Genomic DNA, 17,846 nt, shown 5'->3' with positions numbered 1-17,846 from the left:
TGCAAGAATAATATCCCAGAGCAGTCCATGGGAAAACATCCAAGACATTTATCCACGTCATTGTGTGGATTTAAGAAGAAATGTGTTTGCCTGTCTCCCTCGTGTCCTGCTTCCCACTGATTAAATTTGCTACCACAAGGAATTAATGCCTAGGAAGTTAGCTTCTCTTGCTTCTGGGCTGTCTCCTTCAGTAGCTGCTTAGGATGCAAGAGCCCATGACCTGAAGTGTGGCATTTCACCCAACCGGTCAAGTGGCAGTGGGACCAGAATCTTCAGATGGAGAATACACTGCTCAGCCTTGCTTCATGGTAATTACAAGAGGGGAGGGCCCAGCACTCTCCCACACCCTTGATTTGGGCCTTAGATGCAGAAATGGGCAGGTTCAAATAGAGTCTAAAGGAATAGGTAGGCAGGAATGTCAGCCTTACAAGGACCCTTTTATTAATTGAGGAAGAAATTCAATTCACCTGATGAATAAATAAATTAAATTTGGATGCAGATGCCGTAAGGAAGAGTGCTTCTAAGTGAGAAAGCACAGCTGTGTACTGGAATAAGTAAGGCTATTAACGATAGATCGCTGTTTTCTGAAGAATCTCAATGGAATAGAATTGGATTATTAGTAATAGGTAATACTATCATCATTAATCTATGCATAACCCTCTTTTAATTAACTTTGAGGTTCTTTTGAGATATAATTGGTAAGCAATTAACTGTACATATTTGAAGTGTAAATTTGGATGTTCTGAAATATATATACATCCATGAATTCATCACAATATGAAGGTACTTAATGTATCCATTGTATTAGATTCCTAGGACTGCTATAATAAAGTACCACAAACTGGACGGCTTAGAACTGAAATTTATTTTTCAACAGTTGTAGGGGCTTAGAAGTCCAAAATCAGGAGTGTTAGTGACAGTCATTTCTTTTGAGGGACTGAAGAAGAATCTGCTCCCAGGTTCTGTCCTAACTTCTGGTGAGGGCCTGTACTGATTGGCATTCCTTGGCCTGTAGACAGATCCTCCAAACTCCATCTACATCTTCACTTGGAATTCTCCTTTTGTCTGTGCATTCACAGTGCCTCTTAAGATATTAATAGTAGCATAAGACTTGTAACAACGACCTGATCTTAAGTTTGTGAAGACCCTATTTGTTATAATACCCACTGTTTCCTCAAATGTCCTCAGCCTTCTTTATATTATTTTCTGGCCCACTTTCCCATTATAAGACAATGAACATTTGCTTTAATTATCATTTTCTAGAATTATTTAAAAAATGTAAACATACAACATAGAGTCATCCCTTAGCATCTGTGAGGACTGGTTCCAGGACATCCCTCCACCCCAAATCACAGATGACAAAGTCTGTGAACACTCAAGTCCCTTATATATAATGATGTAGTATTTGTATATAACCTACACACACCCTCTTGTGTAATTTAAATCATCTCTAGATTACTTATACTATCCAATTTAATACAAATGGTATGTAAATGGTTGTTATACTATATTGTTTAGAGAATAATGACAAGGAAAAAAAGTATAAATTCGTTTAGTACAGACTTTTTGCAGAGGGTTCAGGGGATCAAACCCAGGGCCTCATGCATGCTAAGCACATGCTCAACTGCTGAGCTATCCCCCAGGCCTCTCCAAATATTTTTGGTTCAAGGTTGGTGGAATGTACAGATGTGTAGCCCATAGAAATGCATTGACAATTGTATTCTCTTTGAGGAAGAGAGGTATCTAGTTTCTTTCACATAGCATAATTATTTGTGAGATTTATTCACGGTGTCACTTAGATTCATTCCTTATTATTGCTGAAACATATTTGAGTGCACAAATCTACCACAATTTACTTATTTACTTGTTGATAGAATTTGGGTGTTTCCAGCTTTGGGCTATTTCAAATAAAACTACTATGGACAGTAGTGTTCAAGTCTTCGTATAAATATGTTTCATTTTCTTAAACATCTAGGAGTGGAATGGCTGAATCATATTCAAGACGTCTACTCAACTTTTAAGAAACTGCCACAGTATTCCAACAGTAGTTGTACCATTTGCATTTACCAAAGATATATGAAAGTTGCAGTTGCTCTACATTCTGGCCAACTCTTGGAATGGCCAATTCTTCTAATTTTAGGTTAAGAGATGTGTGCATTTTATTATGAATTTTCCCAATAACAAAGATGTTAAAAAAATTTCACATACTTTGTTGTGTTTGGTGTATCTTCTTTTCATTAAGTATCTGTTCAAATATTAACATTTTAAATTAATATCTATCCCACTGAAAAAAGCGTGCTACGATTTCGATAGGGATTGAGTTGAGTTTTTTAACTCACAAACCTGGCATTATCTGTTTTAAAAAAAAAATCTAATTTCTTTCAGTAATTATTTATAGTTTTCAGTGTGCAGTTTTTTCATCTTTTTGTCAAATTAAATCCTAAGTATTTTTGTTATTTTTTTATTGTACTAAGATTATATTGTTATTTTAAGTTTCAATTCCTATTTATTGCTAGTATATAGAAATTCAGTTGATTTCTATATTGACCTTGCATCCTAAAGCCTTGCAAAGAACTTATTAGTTCTGGTAACTTTTTGTAGAATTCATCAACTTTCTAAATAGATAATTGTGTTGTCCATTAAAAAAACTCAGTTTACTTCTTTCCAATCTGGGTGCTTTTCTTTTTCATGCTTTACTTCACCGATTATAAAATTTATGTGTGGCAGGTATTATGCATAACCAACTTTTATTCCAAGAAATAACCTATTATTATCCCTATTTTACAGGTAAAGAAGTTGAGGTCCAAAATGAACTGTTCAACCATTCTTCCAAGGTCTCCCTGTCCAGAAGTAGTTGTCATTGGTCCCAAACAAGAATTCTGAGGACCCCATGCTTCCTCTTAATACACGTTTTCTGTATCTTTTTATTTCCAGAATTTTTAGCGTCTGGTTCCTATTGGGTGTTCCACGAATAAACAAACATGAAAACCTTATGCTAAAGATAGAATTATTTTTATTTCTACACAAGCACCAGAGACTCGTTAGGAGAGGCACTTCCGAGCCTGTTTTCAGGTTTGCACTAAGAATAATCATTTCAAGTTTGTTCAGTCTGGTTTCGCTCGTTTGCATTAAATGCCTCGAATTTATAGCCCTCTTGTCACGGACATTTTTTGAGACTGTTGGACATTAGAGTCCACCTTTCACAGGTCCCAGTAAGGAGAGAGCCCGTCTTTCCCGGTGCTCAAGACTTTCAAATTTGGGATTCCAGGCAGGAATACCGAAGTCCACAGGACCTCCCAACTCCTTCCACCCTTCTCCACCCACCCCCACCTAGTCTTCTCAGCCTTAGGTTGGAAAACGCTGCGTCCCAAGAGAATTATCAAACAGCAGCCTCCCACAGTCCCCAGGCGCAGAAGACAAACGAGAGGCCGGCGTCTTTAGCGTGAAAGACTAGAGTGGTGGCGGCGCTACGCGTACGTGTTGACGTCACGCCGACGCCTGGCCGCACCGACCCCGCCCACACCTCGGCGGTCGGATTTCCAGCGGGAGTCTGGACCACCAGACGGAAGAGGCTGTTGCTGGTGACACCTGGCTGGAAACGAGCCTCGCTTCCCTCTTCACTGGTACCCGCCAAAATGCCTCACTTGGAGAATATGGTCCTCTGTCGCGAGCCCCAAGTCTCCACCTTGCAGTCCCTGTTTGGAGAGGTATTGTGGTAAAACCGTTTTATGACTCCTTAGGCAAAACATGTACCTGGTCTTGTGACTTCTTCCTGTTTTTTGGCGGGATGCGGGGTGAGGGATGGTGGTTCAGGGGCAACAGACTATGTTGTATATTGCGAAAGGAGGTGTTGTAGGTACGTCCTGCACTTTCACCCAAAGTGTCTTCTCATTAATCCCTTTCTGAGGAGACTGCACGGGGGCGGGGGGGTCAGACTCTGTTAAAGGAGGTTGGCCAGCAAGTGTTCTTTTACACATGCCATGCTTTTTAGATGATGTTAGTTCAGAGTAGCTATTAGAAGTTGCTTGCGATTTTACCCCAGCTGAACAGAACCTTGTTTGACAGATGCGTTTGCAGAATGTTATTGAAATGTAGGTTCAGAGGTTTTAAGTGAAGTAGTTGGTTTAAGTCAAGTATAGAGAGATGGTTGTTTTCAGGACCACCAAGGACCAAAGCAGTACCTCAGGCTGAAAAATTCAGCAGCTTTTTCAGAATTGTAAAAGCCTTGATGAGGTCTAGCCCAGGCTTCTCTCCTTGTCTAATAACCCTACAGGAGAGGTGATCTTCTGGATGAACACCGCTAAAGAGTTCTTTCTGTAGGCAGGAGGTAGCATTAACCAATTCACAACTTAATCTATTTTTTATTATTTTCTGTGTACCTTTGCTTCAGACCCACTAATTAGGCTTAGAATTACTCAGACTTAGATCTTATCTGTAAGGAAAGTCAATAAAAGTAACCATGGTCTAGTTCGATTTTTAAATATACTTTGATCCACTTAGAAAGGTTGCATGCCAGAAGAGGCCTGTGAAATACTAGTGGAAAAGTCCCTCCACCCTCTATCTAGAGGGGCAGTGTTCTCAGGGAAGTGAGAGGTCAACAACTACATTCTCAGTTTTCTAGTTATAGTGCTTTCAGTTATACTTATCCATGTTATTACTGAAACATTTTCTTGATTATGTTCTACTAATTCTTTCCCTGGATTTGATAAAATCAGATCACCCAACCAAGAGTGCTCCCCCTGAAAAATAATACTGGCAAAGAGTGATGAGTAATATTGATTTATTAGTGGCTCATAGAAAGGGTTTTGATTTTTGTTGTCAACAAATCATGTTTAACCTTTACTTTTCTGCAAGGTACTGTTCGTGTGAGAATCCAAAGAACTATTATAGCAAAGAACTACAAAAAAAAAAAAAGATAAAAAAAGAAAAATCAGTTCATGTTTCTTAACAAGATTCATTTATTGATTTAACTAAATATTTACTGAGCCAAGTACTGTGCCAGATTCTGGCTTATTACAGTTAGGCAGGTTTAGAAAGGTGAAAGCTTAAGTTACCATGCAAAAGTTTACTATAATTCTGGATGACAATAGGAAAGATGTTATAAGGTGGGATTTTACATTTTAAATTTTAATTTAGTGATTAGAATATATTGTTTGCAACTAGTAGTCACATCAGTCTACTAGGTAGATGATCAAGACTCAACTTTCTTGTGAAAATTACATACCCAAAGGACTTAAAATCAGCATACAGCGATGCAGCCACATCAATGTTCATAGCAGCTCAATTCACAATAGCTAGATTGTGAAACCAACCGAGATGCCTTTCAATTGATGAATGTATAAAGAAACTGTGGTCTATATACACAATGGAATATTACTTGACCATAAAGAAGAATAAAATTGTGGCATTTGCTGGTAAATGGATGAAGTTGGAAAACATCATGCTAAGTGAAATAGGCCAAGCCCAAAAAAGCAAAGGCCAAATGTTTTCTCTGATAAGTGGATGATGCTATATAATGAGGGGCAGTGGTGTCGGGAAGAAAAGAATGAAGGAACTTTGGATGGTGTAGAGGAAAATGGGGTGGGAGGGGGTGGGGGACAGAAAGATAGAATGAAACGGACAGTGTTACCCTATGTATATGTATGATTACATGAATGGTGTGAATCTACATTGTGTACAACCATAGAAATGAAAAGTTGTACCTCATTTGTATACAATGAATCAAAATAGTCTGTAAAAATAAAATAAATTTAATAAAAAAAAAAGAAAATGGTATCATCCAATTTTCTTGTAATTTTTTTTTTTTTTTGGTGGTGCTGGGAAATCGAACCCCAGGCCTTGTGCATTGTAATTATTTTTTAAATGTATTTCTCTTCACTGGACTATAAAATCTTTCAAAGTAGATGTTGTATTTTACTGATGTTTGTATTCTTTGGTATGTTATGATTTTTAGCATTTGGTAAGTGTCTCATAAATGTACATTGAATGAATGAAACATATTTGTAGTATTTATTAGAACAATAAAGGATTCTTTGACAATTTTTATTTTCTCTAGGCTGCTGACTTACTACAGGAGGATCTTACAAATTTGTATTTTTTAAATTTATTTATTTATTTTGTAGTACTGGGGATCAAATCCAGGGCTTTGCAAATGCTAGGCAAGTGCTTTACCACTGAACTACACCCATAGTCCCAAGATGTATTTTTAAATTTATACTGTGCAGATTTTATCAATGTGTGACTAGACGAAATGTGTACACTTAAGCCAGAGTTCGTGAGTATGCATAACTCAGAAGTATTCTGTGTTTTCTAAGAACGATAACTTTTGAAAAGTGTTCTAACCCTGTGGTTATCTATGCTTTATTTCAAACATTAAAATGTACAGTGAAGTTGCAGCCTGCAAGGGCATTAGATTCCTCAAAAAGAAATAAGATTAAAATGAAGTATAGGCAATATTATCCTTGTAATAGTCCCTTAAGACTCTTAGAAAGTTGAGAATACCTGAGTTTATATTGTAAACCTGTACAATAATGAAAGCATAAGCATATGATATATAGCATATAAGAAAATATACCAAATATAATTTTACAAGTAATTTTACAACAATATTTAGAGTTGAATTTAAGTTCAAAATGAGAGGAAGAATTCACTGTGTGTTCACTAGTGAAGTAGTTTGGACTGGGTATTTAATTACACCACATAAAACTTTTTCACAATTGATAAATGTTCACTTTCTGCGTATGTACAGACTAATATTTGTCCTTTTTCCCTAGAGACATCATTTCAGCTTTCCATCCATTTTTATTTATGGACATACTGCCAGTGGAAAGACCTATGTAACACAAACTTTGTTGAAAACTTTAGAGGTAAGAATAACCCTGGAGTTGATGTTGATTTTTACTTTGAGACTCCTAGAAATGGAAGGGATCCAAGAGATTGTTTAGTCCAGTTTACCTTTCTCTGAAGGGATATTTTCTGCATAAAACATTTCTGACCAAGTTTTGTTTGAATACCTTCAATGAGAATAAACTTCAAAATTCCTTAATTATAGGTAATTTAAATCTTGACATTAGAAAGTTATCTTTTTAAGTTAAGGCACATTTTCTTCTCTCTTTCATTGACTAATATTGGGGAAAGACAGATGTAACAATAAGTTCTTTTATAAATATTAAAATCTTTGTCTTTCATAATATAATGGTTAAGACCTTGGAGTTTAGAGTCTGGCAGGCTTGTGTTCTTCATGTGAACACACCACTTAGTGCCTTCCCCATCTGTAAACTAGGGAATTATGATAAACTTTGGGATTATTATAAGAATTAAATGTTAATACATGAAAGATGCTTACCACAGTAGTTAGTATATAGTAAAACTGGTAAAGGTTAACTCCTTTTATTTGTGAGTATTGCCACACCCTCTTTTATATCCTAAGCTGGGAATGAGGAGTACCTATCTAATGGGCATGGCTATGTTTCACAGCAGCTGTATATACAGAAGCATGTGGCTAGCCCTCTGGCTTTGTTTTGTTTACCTCAGTCCTACTCTGCCTCTTAGAATGCATGTTTAGGATAGCTAACTGAACTACTTACAGATTCTGGTCCCTTTCAGACTGTGGCACATGTTGCTTCTTCTGCTTAAAATGACTTTCCTATACTCGTCTTTTTTCTACTACCATATTACTTGATAGATGCTTATTTATTTTGCATCTTGTTCTCTGGAAAGCATTTCCCACTTAAATGCCATTCTGTTTTGTAGCCTCAACACTCTCAGCTTAATTCTGTGGTAATATTTAACCCTCTCAACTGTGGTTTTGTGTTGTTTTCCTTGGTTGTAGACTGTGAGTTTCTTGAGATCATTCCCAAGCACCAAACAGTGCTTGGCACATTTCAGCTTGTGGACTTCAGCCTTTGATCCCAAAGATCATCTGTACATTTTCAAAACACAGTTCCATACCCAACTTCAGAATATGAGTGTGCAAGGTTCTGACTGAGGCATTTGCATTTAAGAATCTGTGTATGAAGAGTCCAGAAAATACATGTTGAATAAAAAAAACCTGAAAGTCAAATAAGGAAGTTTCGTGTTTCAGAGCTGTATTCCATTTTTTAACACTATAATTTTTGCTGCTACTTAATTGGTTTAATATGTGTTGATTGGCAGTGCTTCAGGTATAGGTACAGAAATATGTACTTAGAATAGACTGTTATGAAAGGTCTTAAAAAGCATAAATGCAGTAAGCAAGACATTCAAAATAGAGACATTGTAGACTCTTATACAAAAGGGAATGAGCTTGAAAAGGGTTAGCAAATACTGATGCTACTACCCGCGGGAAGTATTATGTAGGCTTTTACATAGAGAGGAAAAAAAAGCTGCCTTATTGGGTAATGAGGTTTATAGAATGTCACTAAACAATATGGGCCATCCCACCTGATTGCCCCCAATTTCAACTGATCTCAGAAGCTAAGGGTTGGGCCTGGTTAGTATTTGGATGGGAGAATGTCACTATACAGTTATAATTTTTATTTTCATTATTTGTGCCAAATGCCAGAAGTTACCTTCCTCTGAATGATCAGTATTGCTTCTGTGATTTCATTTTAAGAACAGACTATATTTATTTCCTTATTACTTGTGGAATTGCTTCATTTTGATAGTTGAAGCTTACAGCAAGTTCTTATAACACTCATTGGAAGATTATTCTAATTCTTAAAATTCTTTTTTTAACCTGGGTTCTTTCATCATGAACGATATCTTGAAATTATCAATATGAAATTCCCTCTTAAGAATTTTAGTGTTCAAAAGTACTTGCGTTTCTTTATAAGAATTGTTTGGAGGAGGGGCTGGGGTATGGCTCAGTGACAGAGTGCTTGCCTAACATGTGTGAGGCACTGGGTTTGATCCTCAGTATCACGTAAAAAATAAATAAATTGGAAAAAAAGAATTGTTTAGAGGAAAATACACTTGTGCTTTGAATCCCTATAGAAAACGAATGACAAACTCAAAAGAAAAAGTTAAAGTGAGTTTAATAAAGGAAGTTTTACAAAGGTTGAGAGTTTTAAGGGAACCAAGAGAAATAGTGACACCATGGCCTTTACTACCCCTAGACATGAAGGAATTCTAGACAGGAACTGTTACAAGACCCCAGCAAGAACTGTCACCTTAGAAAGAAGATGGGCTGCTCAATTGGAGCTTGGCCTTTGGTAGAAGAGTATAGTCACTGCCAGACTAGGTCATCGGATGTAGGAAGGAGGGTCAAGGGAATAAATATCTAACTTATTTCTCCTACTACTCTCCTTTAGTCTCCTGCTGCTTTTCCCCATTAGTTTCTCAAAACAGAGCTAGAAAATAAGAGAATTGGGGTGATTTAGTCTGTAGTGATCAGGTTCCTGGGGCACAATGAAACTTGGAGAATGGCATAGATTTACAAAAGCAAATATACATTGTGTACATATTTTCTATTTATACCTTTTTGGTTTTTGTTTTCAGCTCCCACATGTCTTTGTGAATTGTGTCGAAAGCTTTACCTTGAGGCTACTTTTGGAAAAGATTTTAAACAAGTTGAGTCATCTTAGTTCTTCAGAGGAGGGATGTTCTACTGAAATAACCTGTGAAACATTTAATGACTTCGTTCGCTTGTTTAAACAAGTAACCAAAGCTGAATGTCTCAAGGATCAGACTGTATACATTGTAAGTAATTTAATTTGATCATGTCATCTCTTGTTTGAAAACTGTTTATTAGATCAGCTTCCAAATAGGACCTGTATAAGGTGCTTTGGGGATACAAAAATATGGTAGAACTAGTCTTTATATAAAAGGAGCTTTGTTTAGCAGAAGAATTATAATACATATTCACATATGACTGCATGCAGAATGTGATAAGTGATAACCCCCACTGCCAAGTATTGATGTAAGTCCATCTGGTATGCTTCATGAAGTGATAGCATTTCAGGCACTAAGAGAATAATTAGGGTAGTATAGGAAGAAACTGAAGAAGAGAAATTTCAGATGGAGGGAATTATGTGGCCAAAGGCATGCAGGTGAGAGTGAAGTCCAGAGAATGCTAAATAGCCTAGTTTTAGTGTGTTACAAAACATGAAAGGAGAAAATGAAAACTAGAAAGATAGGTGGCATCAGATAAAGGAGGGTTTTGAAAATGATACAAAAGCACTTTATTTCATTTCCTAGGCAGTGGAAGGAAAAGAGTGAAGGTTTTAGAGCAACAAATATGACTTAGGAATATTACTCTGAACACATGTTAAATGGGTGAATTGGAGAGGAATGAAAAGTTTGAATGCTAGAAGAATGGTTTTGAGGCTATTGAGACTATTGATATGAGAGGACATTTGGGCCTATGCTAGAGTTTGTGCAAAAGTTGAAGTAAAAAAGGGAAAAGATAGCGAAGGTTAGACTTGTCACTTGTGTATGTGGTAGGTTTGGAGGAAAAAGCAAATTATTTGATTTTAGGTGATTTGAGTTTAAGTTGTTACATCAGTGTGAGAATGACTAGTAAACAGTTGACTATATGTACAGTAGTCCCCATCTGTGGTGTATACATTCCAAAAACCTCCTGTGGATGCTTGAAACTATAGGTAGTGCTAAATCCTATAGACACTATGTTTTTTCCTATACATCCATAAAGATTCGTTTATAAATGAGGCACAATAAGAGGTTAACAACAGCAGCTAATAAAATGGAATAATGAAAATAATATCCTATAATAAAAGTTGTATAAATATGATTTGTCTCTTTCTCTCAAAATAGCCTAATGTTTTTAAATAAAACTTTCTTTGTCTCATACAAATTGCCAGTGTCACTACTCTTACACTTTTGAATAATTGTTAAGTAAAATAAGAATGGTTTTGAACACAAGCACTTTGACACTAATCAGTCTGATAACTGAGATAGCTATTAAGTGACCAGCAGGTGGAGGTAAGATCCACTAGCCAAAGGGATGATTCACATCCCTGGTAGGATAGTGGGACAGCAAGAAATTTCATCATGCTAGTTAGAATGGCATGCAGTTTAAAACTTATCATTTCTGGAATTTTTTATTTAATAATTTTGGACTGTGGTTGACCATGAGTAACTGAAACCATGGGAGGCAAACTTACATATAAGGGAGACCACTGTAATATGTTGTACATTAGTGAATTTTTCAAAATACTGTAACCTTTTCTTTCTAACCTTTATTTTTTTTTATTTACTTATTTATTTTTATGTGGTGCTGAGGATTGAACCCAGTGTCTCACATGTGCTAGGCAAGCACTCTACCACTGAGCTACAACACCAGACCCTCTAACCTTTTTAAGAGAAATAATTATCACTGGATTTGGAATTAAATTTTAATATCATAACAACTAAATTGTAAATTCACTGAAGGGACCAAATTTTATGCATTCTTGCATCTCCTAAAATGTATGAAATATTTTTATACATTTCCTTCTACATTTTAGTTTTGTTCATTTATATATTCGACAAATTTTGAGGACTATCTATATACCAGGGGTACTACTGCACTAATTAGAGATAGAAGCAGACCTTTTTTTCCTTCTGTTCTAATTGAGAAAGATAGCTAATAAACAAGTACCATTTAGTATGTTAGGTATGATACACTCATGATTCTGAAGAAGAGAACTCAGGGAGATAGGGGACAGTACAGTATTTGTTTTCCTAAATAGGGGAGATTTCACTGAGATTGTGATACCTAAGTAAAATGTAAAAGAAGTTAAAAGCAAACCTTGAACATATCTATAAAAAGAATATTGTAGGAAAAGAGATTAAATGAAAATGCAAAGGAAATTGGAGCATACCTTTTGTATACAAGGAGGCCTTCATGGCTAGAGTAGTTTAAGTAAGCAGGAGAGAGGTAGTGTTGAAATCAATGGAAGGGTGCAATGGTAAAGACATGCACGCTAGTGTTATGGATTGAATTGTTTTTCCCTCAAATTCGTATGTTGGACTGGGGTTGTGGCTGCACGGTAGAACACTTGCCTAGCATGTGTGAGGCACTGGGTTTGATCCTCAGCACCACATAAAAAAATAAATAAGAGAAAGTTTAAAAAAAATTCATATGTTGAAGTTTTATGATCCATTACTTTAGAAAATGACCTTATTTGGAAATAAGGTAATTGGCATTCTAATCTATTAATATGAAGTCACAGTGGAGGAGGTTAGGTCCCTGATCCAGTGACTTGCTAAGGGAGGAAATTTGGAGATGGACATACACAGGGAGTGTGCCTGTAAAGATAGGAGTTGTGCTGCCGTAAGTCAAGGAACTACCAACAACTAGGCTCTCCTAGAACAACTAGGCCCTAGTCTAGAACAGATCTGTCTACGGCACCTTCAGAGGGAATAAGATGCTTCCAATGCTTCCATTTTAGATGGTAAATTTAGACTTAAGCTACCCTATTTGTAGTGTTTTATTATGGTAGCCTGTGATTATGATATAATAAATATATATTTGGTATTCTTTCCATTTCCTAACATACAACTCCAAAAGCCATTGGCATCTCCAAAGTGATATGTTTTTTTGTTTTCTTTTAATTTTTGTTTTTTAATTAATGATGGCTGTGGGTTCCTGAATAACTTCAGGATGGGGAATGATTATCAGGGAAATTAATCATGTGGTTTAGAACTTTCAGCCCCACAACCTGACCTATGGGGAGTGGGAAGGGACTAGAAATTGACTAAATCACTGGTGACCTATCATGTAATCACTTGTATCTACATAATGAAGCCTTCATAAAAATCCCCAAAAGTGGGGCATTCAGAAAGCTTCCAGGTTGCTGAGGTGCTGGGAGGTTGGTGCACCTGAAGGAGGAATGGAAGTGCTATTCCCCTCCCTGCTTCTGTGTGCTGAGTATGTCTTCAGTTAGATTGAATCCTAGTTGAGTTGTATCCTTTTAATAAACAGGTAAATATATAAGAAAATGTTTCCCTGAATTTGTGAGTTGTTCTAGCAAATTATCAAACACAAAGGTGGTGGGAACCCTCCCTTAACTTGTGGAATCTGATTCTAACTCCAGGTAAATAGTGTAAGAATCGAATCCAGTTGCAGGATACCCAGTTGTTGTCCACAGAGAACTGAGAATTGTTGGTATGGGGAATACCCACACATTTGGTGACAGAAGTGTTATGAGAGTATAGAAAGTTCTTTTTTTTTTTTTTTTTTTTTCTTCCTCAGTCCCAGGAAATAAATAGAACTAGTTTTGAGGCTTATGTAATACTCTAGGCAAAACATTATGTTTACCTGGACTGGGTTAGTAGCAGTGGAGGTGGTAAAAAGTGGTCTGGATGGATATATCCTGAAAGTTGGGTTGACAGAATTTCCTGATGAATCAATGAGGAGAGGGGAAAAAAGAAAGGAAAGAAGTCAAGGTTGACTCAAAAGTATTTGAGCTACCAGCAATGGTGGTGCACACCCAGTGGCTTGGGAAGCTAAAGGAGGCTCACAAGTTCAAAGCCAGCTTCAGCAACTTAGTGAATCCCAGTCTCAAAAGAGGGCTGGGGATGTGGCTCAGTGGTTAAGCAACCCTGGATTCAATCCCTGGTATTAAAAGTATTTGAACACCTAAAAAAACTGGAAGAGTCATTATCTGAGTTAATACTATAGCAGGTGTGCATTGCTAGGGAGGAAGGAGTGATCAGAAATTTGATGTGGAGTATTTTAAATCCAAGTGGAAGATATCATAGTTGCACATGTGAATCTGGAATTCAAGAGAGGTCCAGTGTGGGGAATTGAATATATAGGTGGTATGTAAACATGTGAAACTGGATTAGGTTCCTGATAGTGACTGAATTTGGAAAGAGATGAGTCCAGTGACTGAGACTAGGGGGATGAGAGACCGAGAAGAAATCAGTGATGTAGAGAAAACTTGGAGTATGATGTCTTGGAAGTCTTGCTGGGCTGTCCCTTTCCTGGTTCTTCATCTACAGAGAGTGGTTTTTTTTTTTTTTTTTTTAATGCAAGAGCATCGTTAAGGATACAATGACTACTAGTATAGCTTGCAGCCTTTACCTTGATTTATGCTAAGGCGATAGTAATTTAAACCACCATTGTTTTTGCACCATCAGTGCAAATGCCAACATGGTGAAAAAGGCAAACAATATTTTAGTATTATGAAAGTAGTGTCGTAAGGTAAGAAACTAAGAGTCCAGTGTATCCATTAGGGGTCAGCTATTCAAAACATAGGAGTTGTCTTAGAGAAATAGTAATCAAAAACAATCTGTGCTGACCCCAACAAATAGAATTTCAAAGGCTGACTGACTTTAGGAAGGAGGGAGAGTCTGGTCTAGAAACAGCCATGAGAAGTGAGTCAGGCCCTGCTCATTTTTTAGACCCAGTAGATCAAAGTACTCTTCAGTAAGTTAGTTGTTAGTTACCTAAACATTAGGGAGAGAAACATGTACAGGTATTTGATACAGAATATTTTTTAGAGTAAACTTATAGAATGCTAAGCTATCTGATATATGAATTGGTAAGCTTCAGTACTGAGGAAATAATATAGGTTGCTAAGAATTTTTTTTCTAGAATTTTTTTTTTCTAGTCAGTAAACTAACTTACAAATCAAGAATCTATTAGAATGATTCTGTGTAAATTATGTAGAAAAATATTTGTATCTGAGTTAAATTTTTACTTCAGAATATTAGCTATTCAATAATGACTTTTGAAGGACTATTAATTAGAATATCATAAAATCTTTAAGTTTAGTGGTTTAACTATTGTCAAATTAGAAGAACTATTTACTGTTTTAGTTTTGTGGTTTTCATTAGAATAGGCATAAAAATTGACCAATTTATTTGAATTAATCTATGTTCTCCATTTAAATAATGGAAAAAATTTCATTATGGGAATGTATGGTGTAGAAACTTCATAGCAATAAATGATTTTAGCTTTATTTTATTCAAACCAGTTAGGAATAAAATATTTTTAAACTTTATTTATTATTATTATTCTTTTGTGGTGGTAAGGATTGAACCTAGTTCTTCAAACGTGCTACGCAAGTATGCTATCACTAAACTATAACTCCAGCCCAGAAATAAAATATTTTAAGTGTGATCATTTTCATACATTGTTTCAGTCTATTAACAAAATAGATATAAACGGCTTGGATTATTTGGGGAAACTTGTATTTCCTGCATTTTAATCTTATTGCTAATTTATATGATTATAATTTGCAGTAAGATTTATTAATAAAATTTAAATGTTTAGGAAATAAAAACAGGTTTCTTTGGGGGAAGGATGATTTTAGTTCTGGACAGAAAATGTGCAAGGTGTACCTAGGACATTTTGCTAGTCTAGAAAGTTTGGAAACTATCAATGACTATTAGAGTCATTTAAAAAAGACAGAAACCAATTTGAAAGGGAGCCTGCTTGCAAAAGATAGTACAAAAAAAATGAATTAATGGGTGGAAACTTTTTGAGTATCTTAAAACGTATAAATTCATAATGACACTAAGCAAATACATACAAAACACAAAACTCCAACTCATTTATTACCTTGGGAGTTTAACTTATTAGGGCACTACAGTAGACTGAATAATGGCCCCTGAAAGTATCAGGTCTTAATTTCAGGACCCTGTAAATGCTATCTTATTTTGATGCAGTTAAGTGAAGGGTCTTGAGATAAAGAGATGTACCTATATTATTTGGGAAGGCCTAGAATATAATCATAAGTCTAGGAGTGAAGCAAGAGGAGACAGTTAACTACAAAGAATATACTTGGAAGACAAATAACCAAATGTAATAAAATATAGTGTGTGAACCTTTTTGGATCTTGAATGAAACAAGCTAACAGTAAAACATTTATGGGACAAGTGGGGAAATTTTTTTAATGTATGTAGATACTGTGGTTATGTTTAAAAAATAGTTCTTATTTTTTGAGGCTGTATGCTGATGTATTATGAATAGAATGATATGATATCTGGGATTTAAAAAAAAATAATAACACAGCAAGGAAAGTTTAGAGGGTGGTATAGAAGAAACAAAATTGACCTTAGGTACAGTCAAGAGAATAGTGTAATGAACCATCACCCAGTTTCAGTAATTATTAACATCTGGCCAAACTTATATTATCTATACCCATCCTGCTGTCCCCTGCCTCATATCATGACATTTATAAATACCCTTAAAGTGTTAACAAAATTTAATTTTTTTTAAGGTGATTAGTTATCTAGTTAGGTAAAGAAAGTGTACCATGCAGTTAAAAATTCAAGGAAGAGAAGTTTTGTATGATGAAATTCAGAGCTTTTTCCGTCTTTCTTGGGTCATAGAGATCTGTAATTTTTGATTCATGGTAGGCTTTTATTTTTTTATCAAGTGGAATAAAAAATGCACATGGTTGTATTACATACCTAAGAAAATGCGCTTGGAGCACTTCATATAGGATTATCTTTTTTGGTATTAAATCATTTTAATGTAGCTATAATTAATTTTGTTTAGACATTAAAATGTGTTATAAGTTTGTTTTAAGAATATAAATAACATTTTAAAAGTTAATTCAGAATTTTTTTTGCAGTGTTGGGGATCGAACCCAGGGCCTTGTGCTTTCAAGGCAAGCACTCTACCAACTGAGCTATATCCCCAGCCCATCAGAATTGGTTTTTGACATTGCATTCTTTTTTTTTTTTTTAGGTTCTAGATAAAGCAGAATATCTAAGAGATATGGAAGCAAATCTTTTGCCTGGTTTTCTTAGGTTACAAGAATTGGTAAGTAATGTATGGTTTTCCTTCAAAGTAGATCAACAGATCTCTTCCTCAGTCGATAGATAATGTCACATTTTTTTCACTTTGCCTTTTCATAGGTGAGAATTGGTATCTTAGTATCAATGTCAATATTGATATTTCTAATTATAGAAATATAATTTTGTTTTTGTTTCTAATTAAAAATTAACTGTTCTGTTAAAGAATTTTAGGTGTTTGCTAGAGTACTTGACAAGGGGATAGACTTTGAACTCTATAAGGATTTTATATTTTCTTTTCATTCAGTAATCTTAAGAAGAGTGGTATGGCTTCTCTGGGTCATCTGAATTTCTCTTATGGCCATTTGATGTCAGAACTCATCTTTGTATATCCATTTACTGTTGTTTATTATTTTTTTTGTCATGGCCCAGTGAGAGGAGAACAGGGGTGGATTTAATATACATGTGTATCAGATGAATGATAGTACTATGGAGAAGGCAGGGTTTGAGTATTTGAATAAAGAAAGTTAGAGTATTCATTCTTCACCAACATCAGTGAGTGTAGGAATGCTTAAAAGATCTGCAGCTGTTTCCTGTTTAGGATCATATTCATGAAAGGAGCAAAAAGCTAGTTGGAACAAAACTGTACCATTCATTATTTTTAGTTAATATTAATTTAAATTTTGTCAGTTTTGTAGTTCATATTTAATATGTGAATTTATTTTGGTTGTATAATTTTCTAAGTGCTTTAAGCATGAATAGATAGTTTATACCTACCTAGTTTTATATATTAAAGTACTAAGCCATATTATAATAAAATTTAAATAAGTACTTCCAGGTAAGTGTTAAAGCATATTCCTCTTTTCAAAGTGTATCAAAAAACTGCTGGGCTGGGGTTATAGCTCACTGGTAGCACACTTGCCTAGCACATTTGAGGCACTTGGTTTGATCCTCAGCATCACATAAAAAAAATTAAAAAATAAAGGTATTGTGTTCATCTACAACTAAAAAAATTTAAAAAAAAAGATTGTGGATCAGTGATAGATTGCTTGCCTAGCATGTGTGAGGCACTGGGTTCAATTCTGAGCACTGCATATAAATAAATGAATAAAATAAAGGTCTATCAACACCTAAAAAAGAAAAAAAAGAAACTGCTATCAATTTAAAGAGTCCTT

The 17,846-nt window shown here is 35.4% G+C and overlaps 1 protein-coding gene across 1 annotated transcript in view; it reads left to right on the top strand.

The window, feature by feature from the left end:
* Positions 1 to 3,508: 3,508 nt before the first annotated feature.
* Positions 3,509 to 17,846, top strand: part of ORC5 (origin recognition complex subunit 5) — a 78,341-nt gene continuing 64,003 nt past the window's right edge. Inside the window, exons 1-4 of the mRNA XM_079150031.1 lie at positions 3,509 to 3,707; positions 6,774 to 6,866; positions 9,478 to 9,678; positions 16,625 to 16,699. Coding sequence (XP_079006157.1) covers positions 3,636 to 3,707; positions 6,774 to 6,866; positions 9,478 to 9,678; positions 16,625 to 16,699 — 441 coding nt within the window. The 5' untranslated portion in view covers positions 3,509 to 3,635. The remainder of the gene's footprint in view (positions 3,708 to 6,773; positions 6,867 to 9,477; positions 9,679 to 16,624; positions 16,700 to 17,846) is intronic.

The sequence above is a fragment of the Sciurus vulgaris genome (assembly GCF_902686455.1).
Source record: "Sciurus vulgaris genome assembly, chromosome: 8".
NCBI lineage: Eukaryota > Metazoa > Chordata > Mammalia > Rodentia > Sciuridae > Sciurus > Sciurus vulgaris.
Note: the sequence above shows the minus strand (reverse complement) of the source record. Positions and strands in the feature narration are given on the sequence as shown.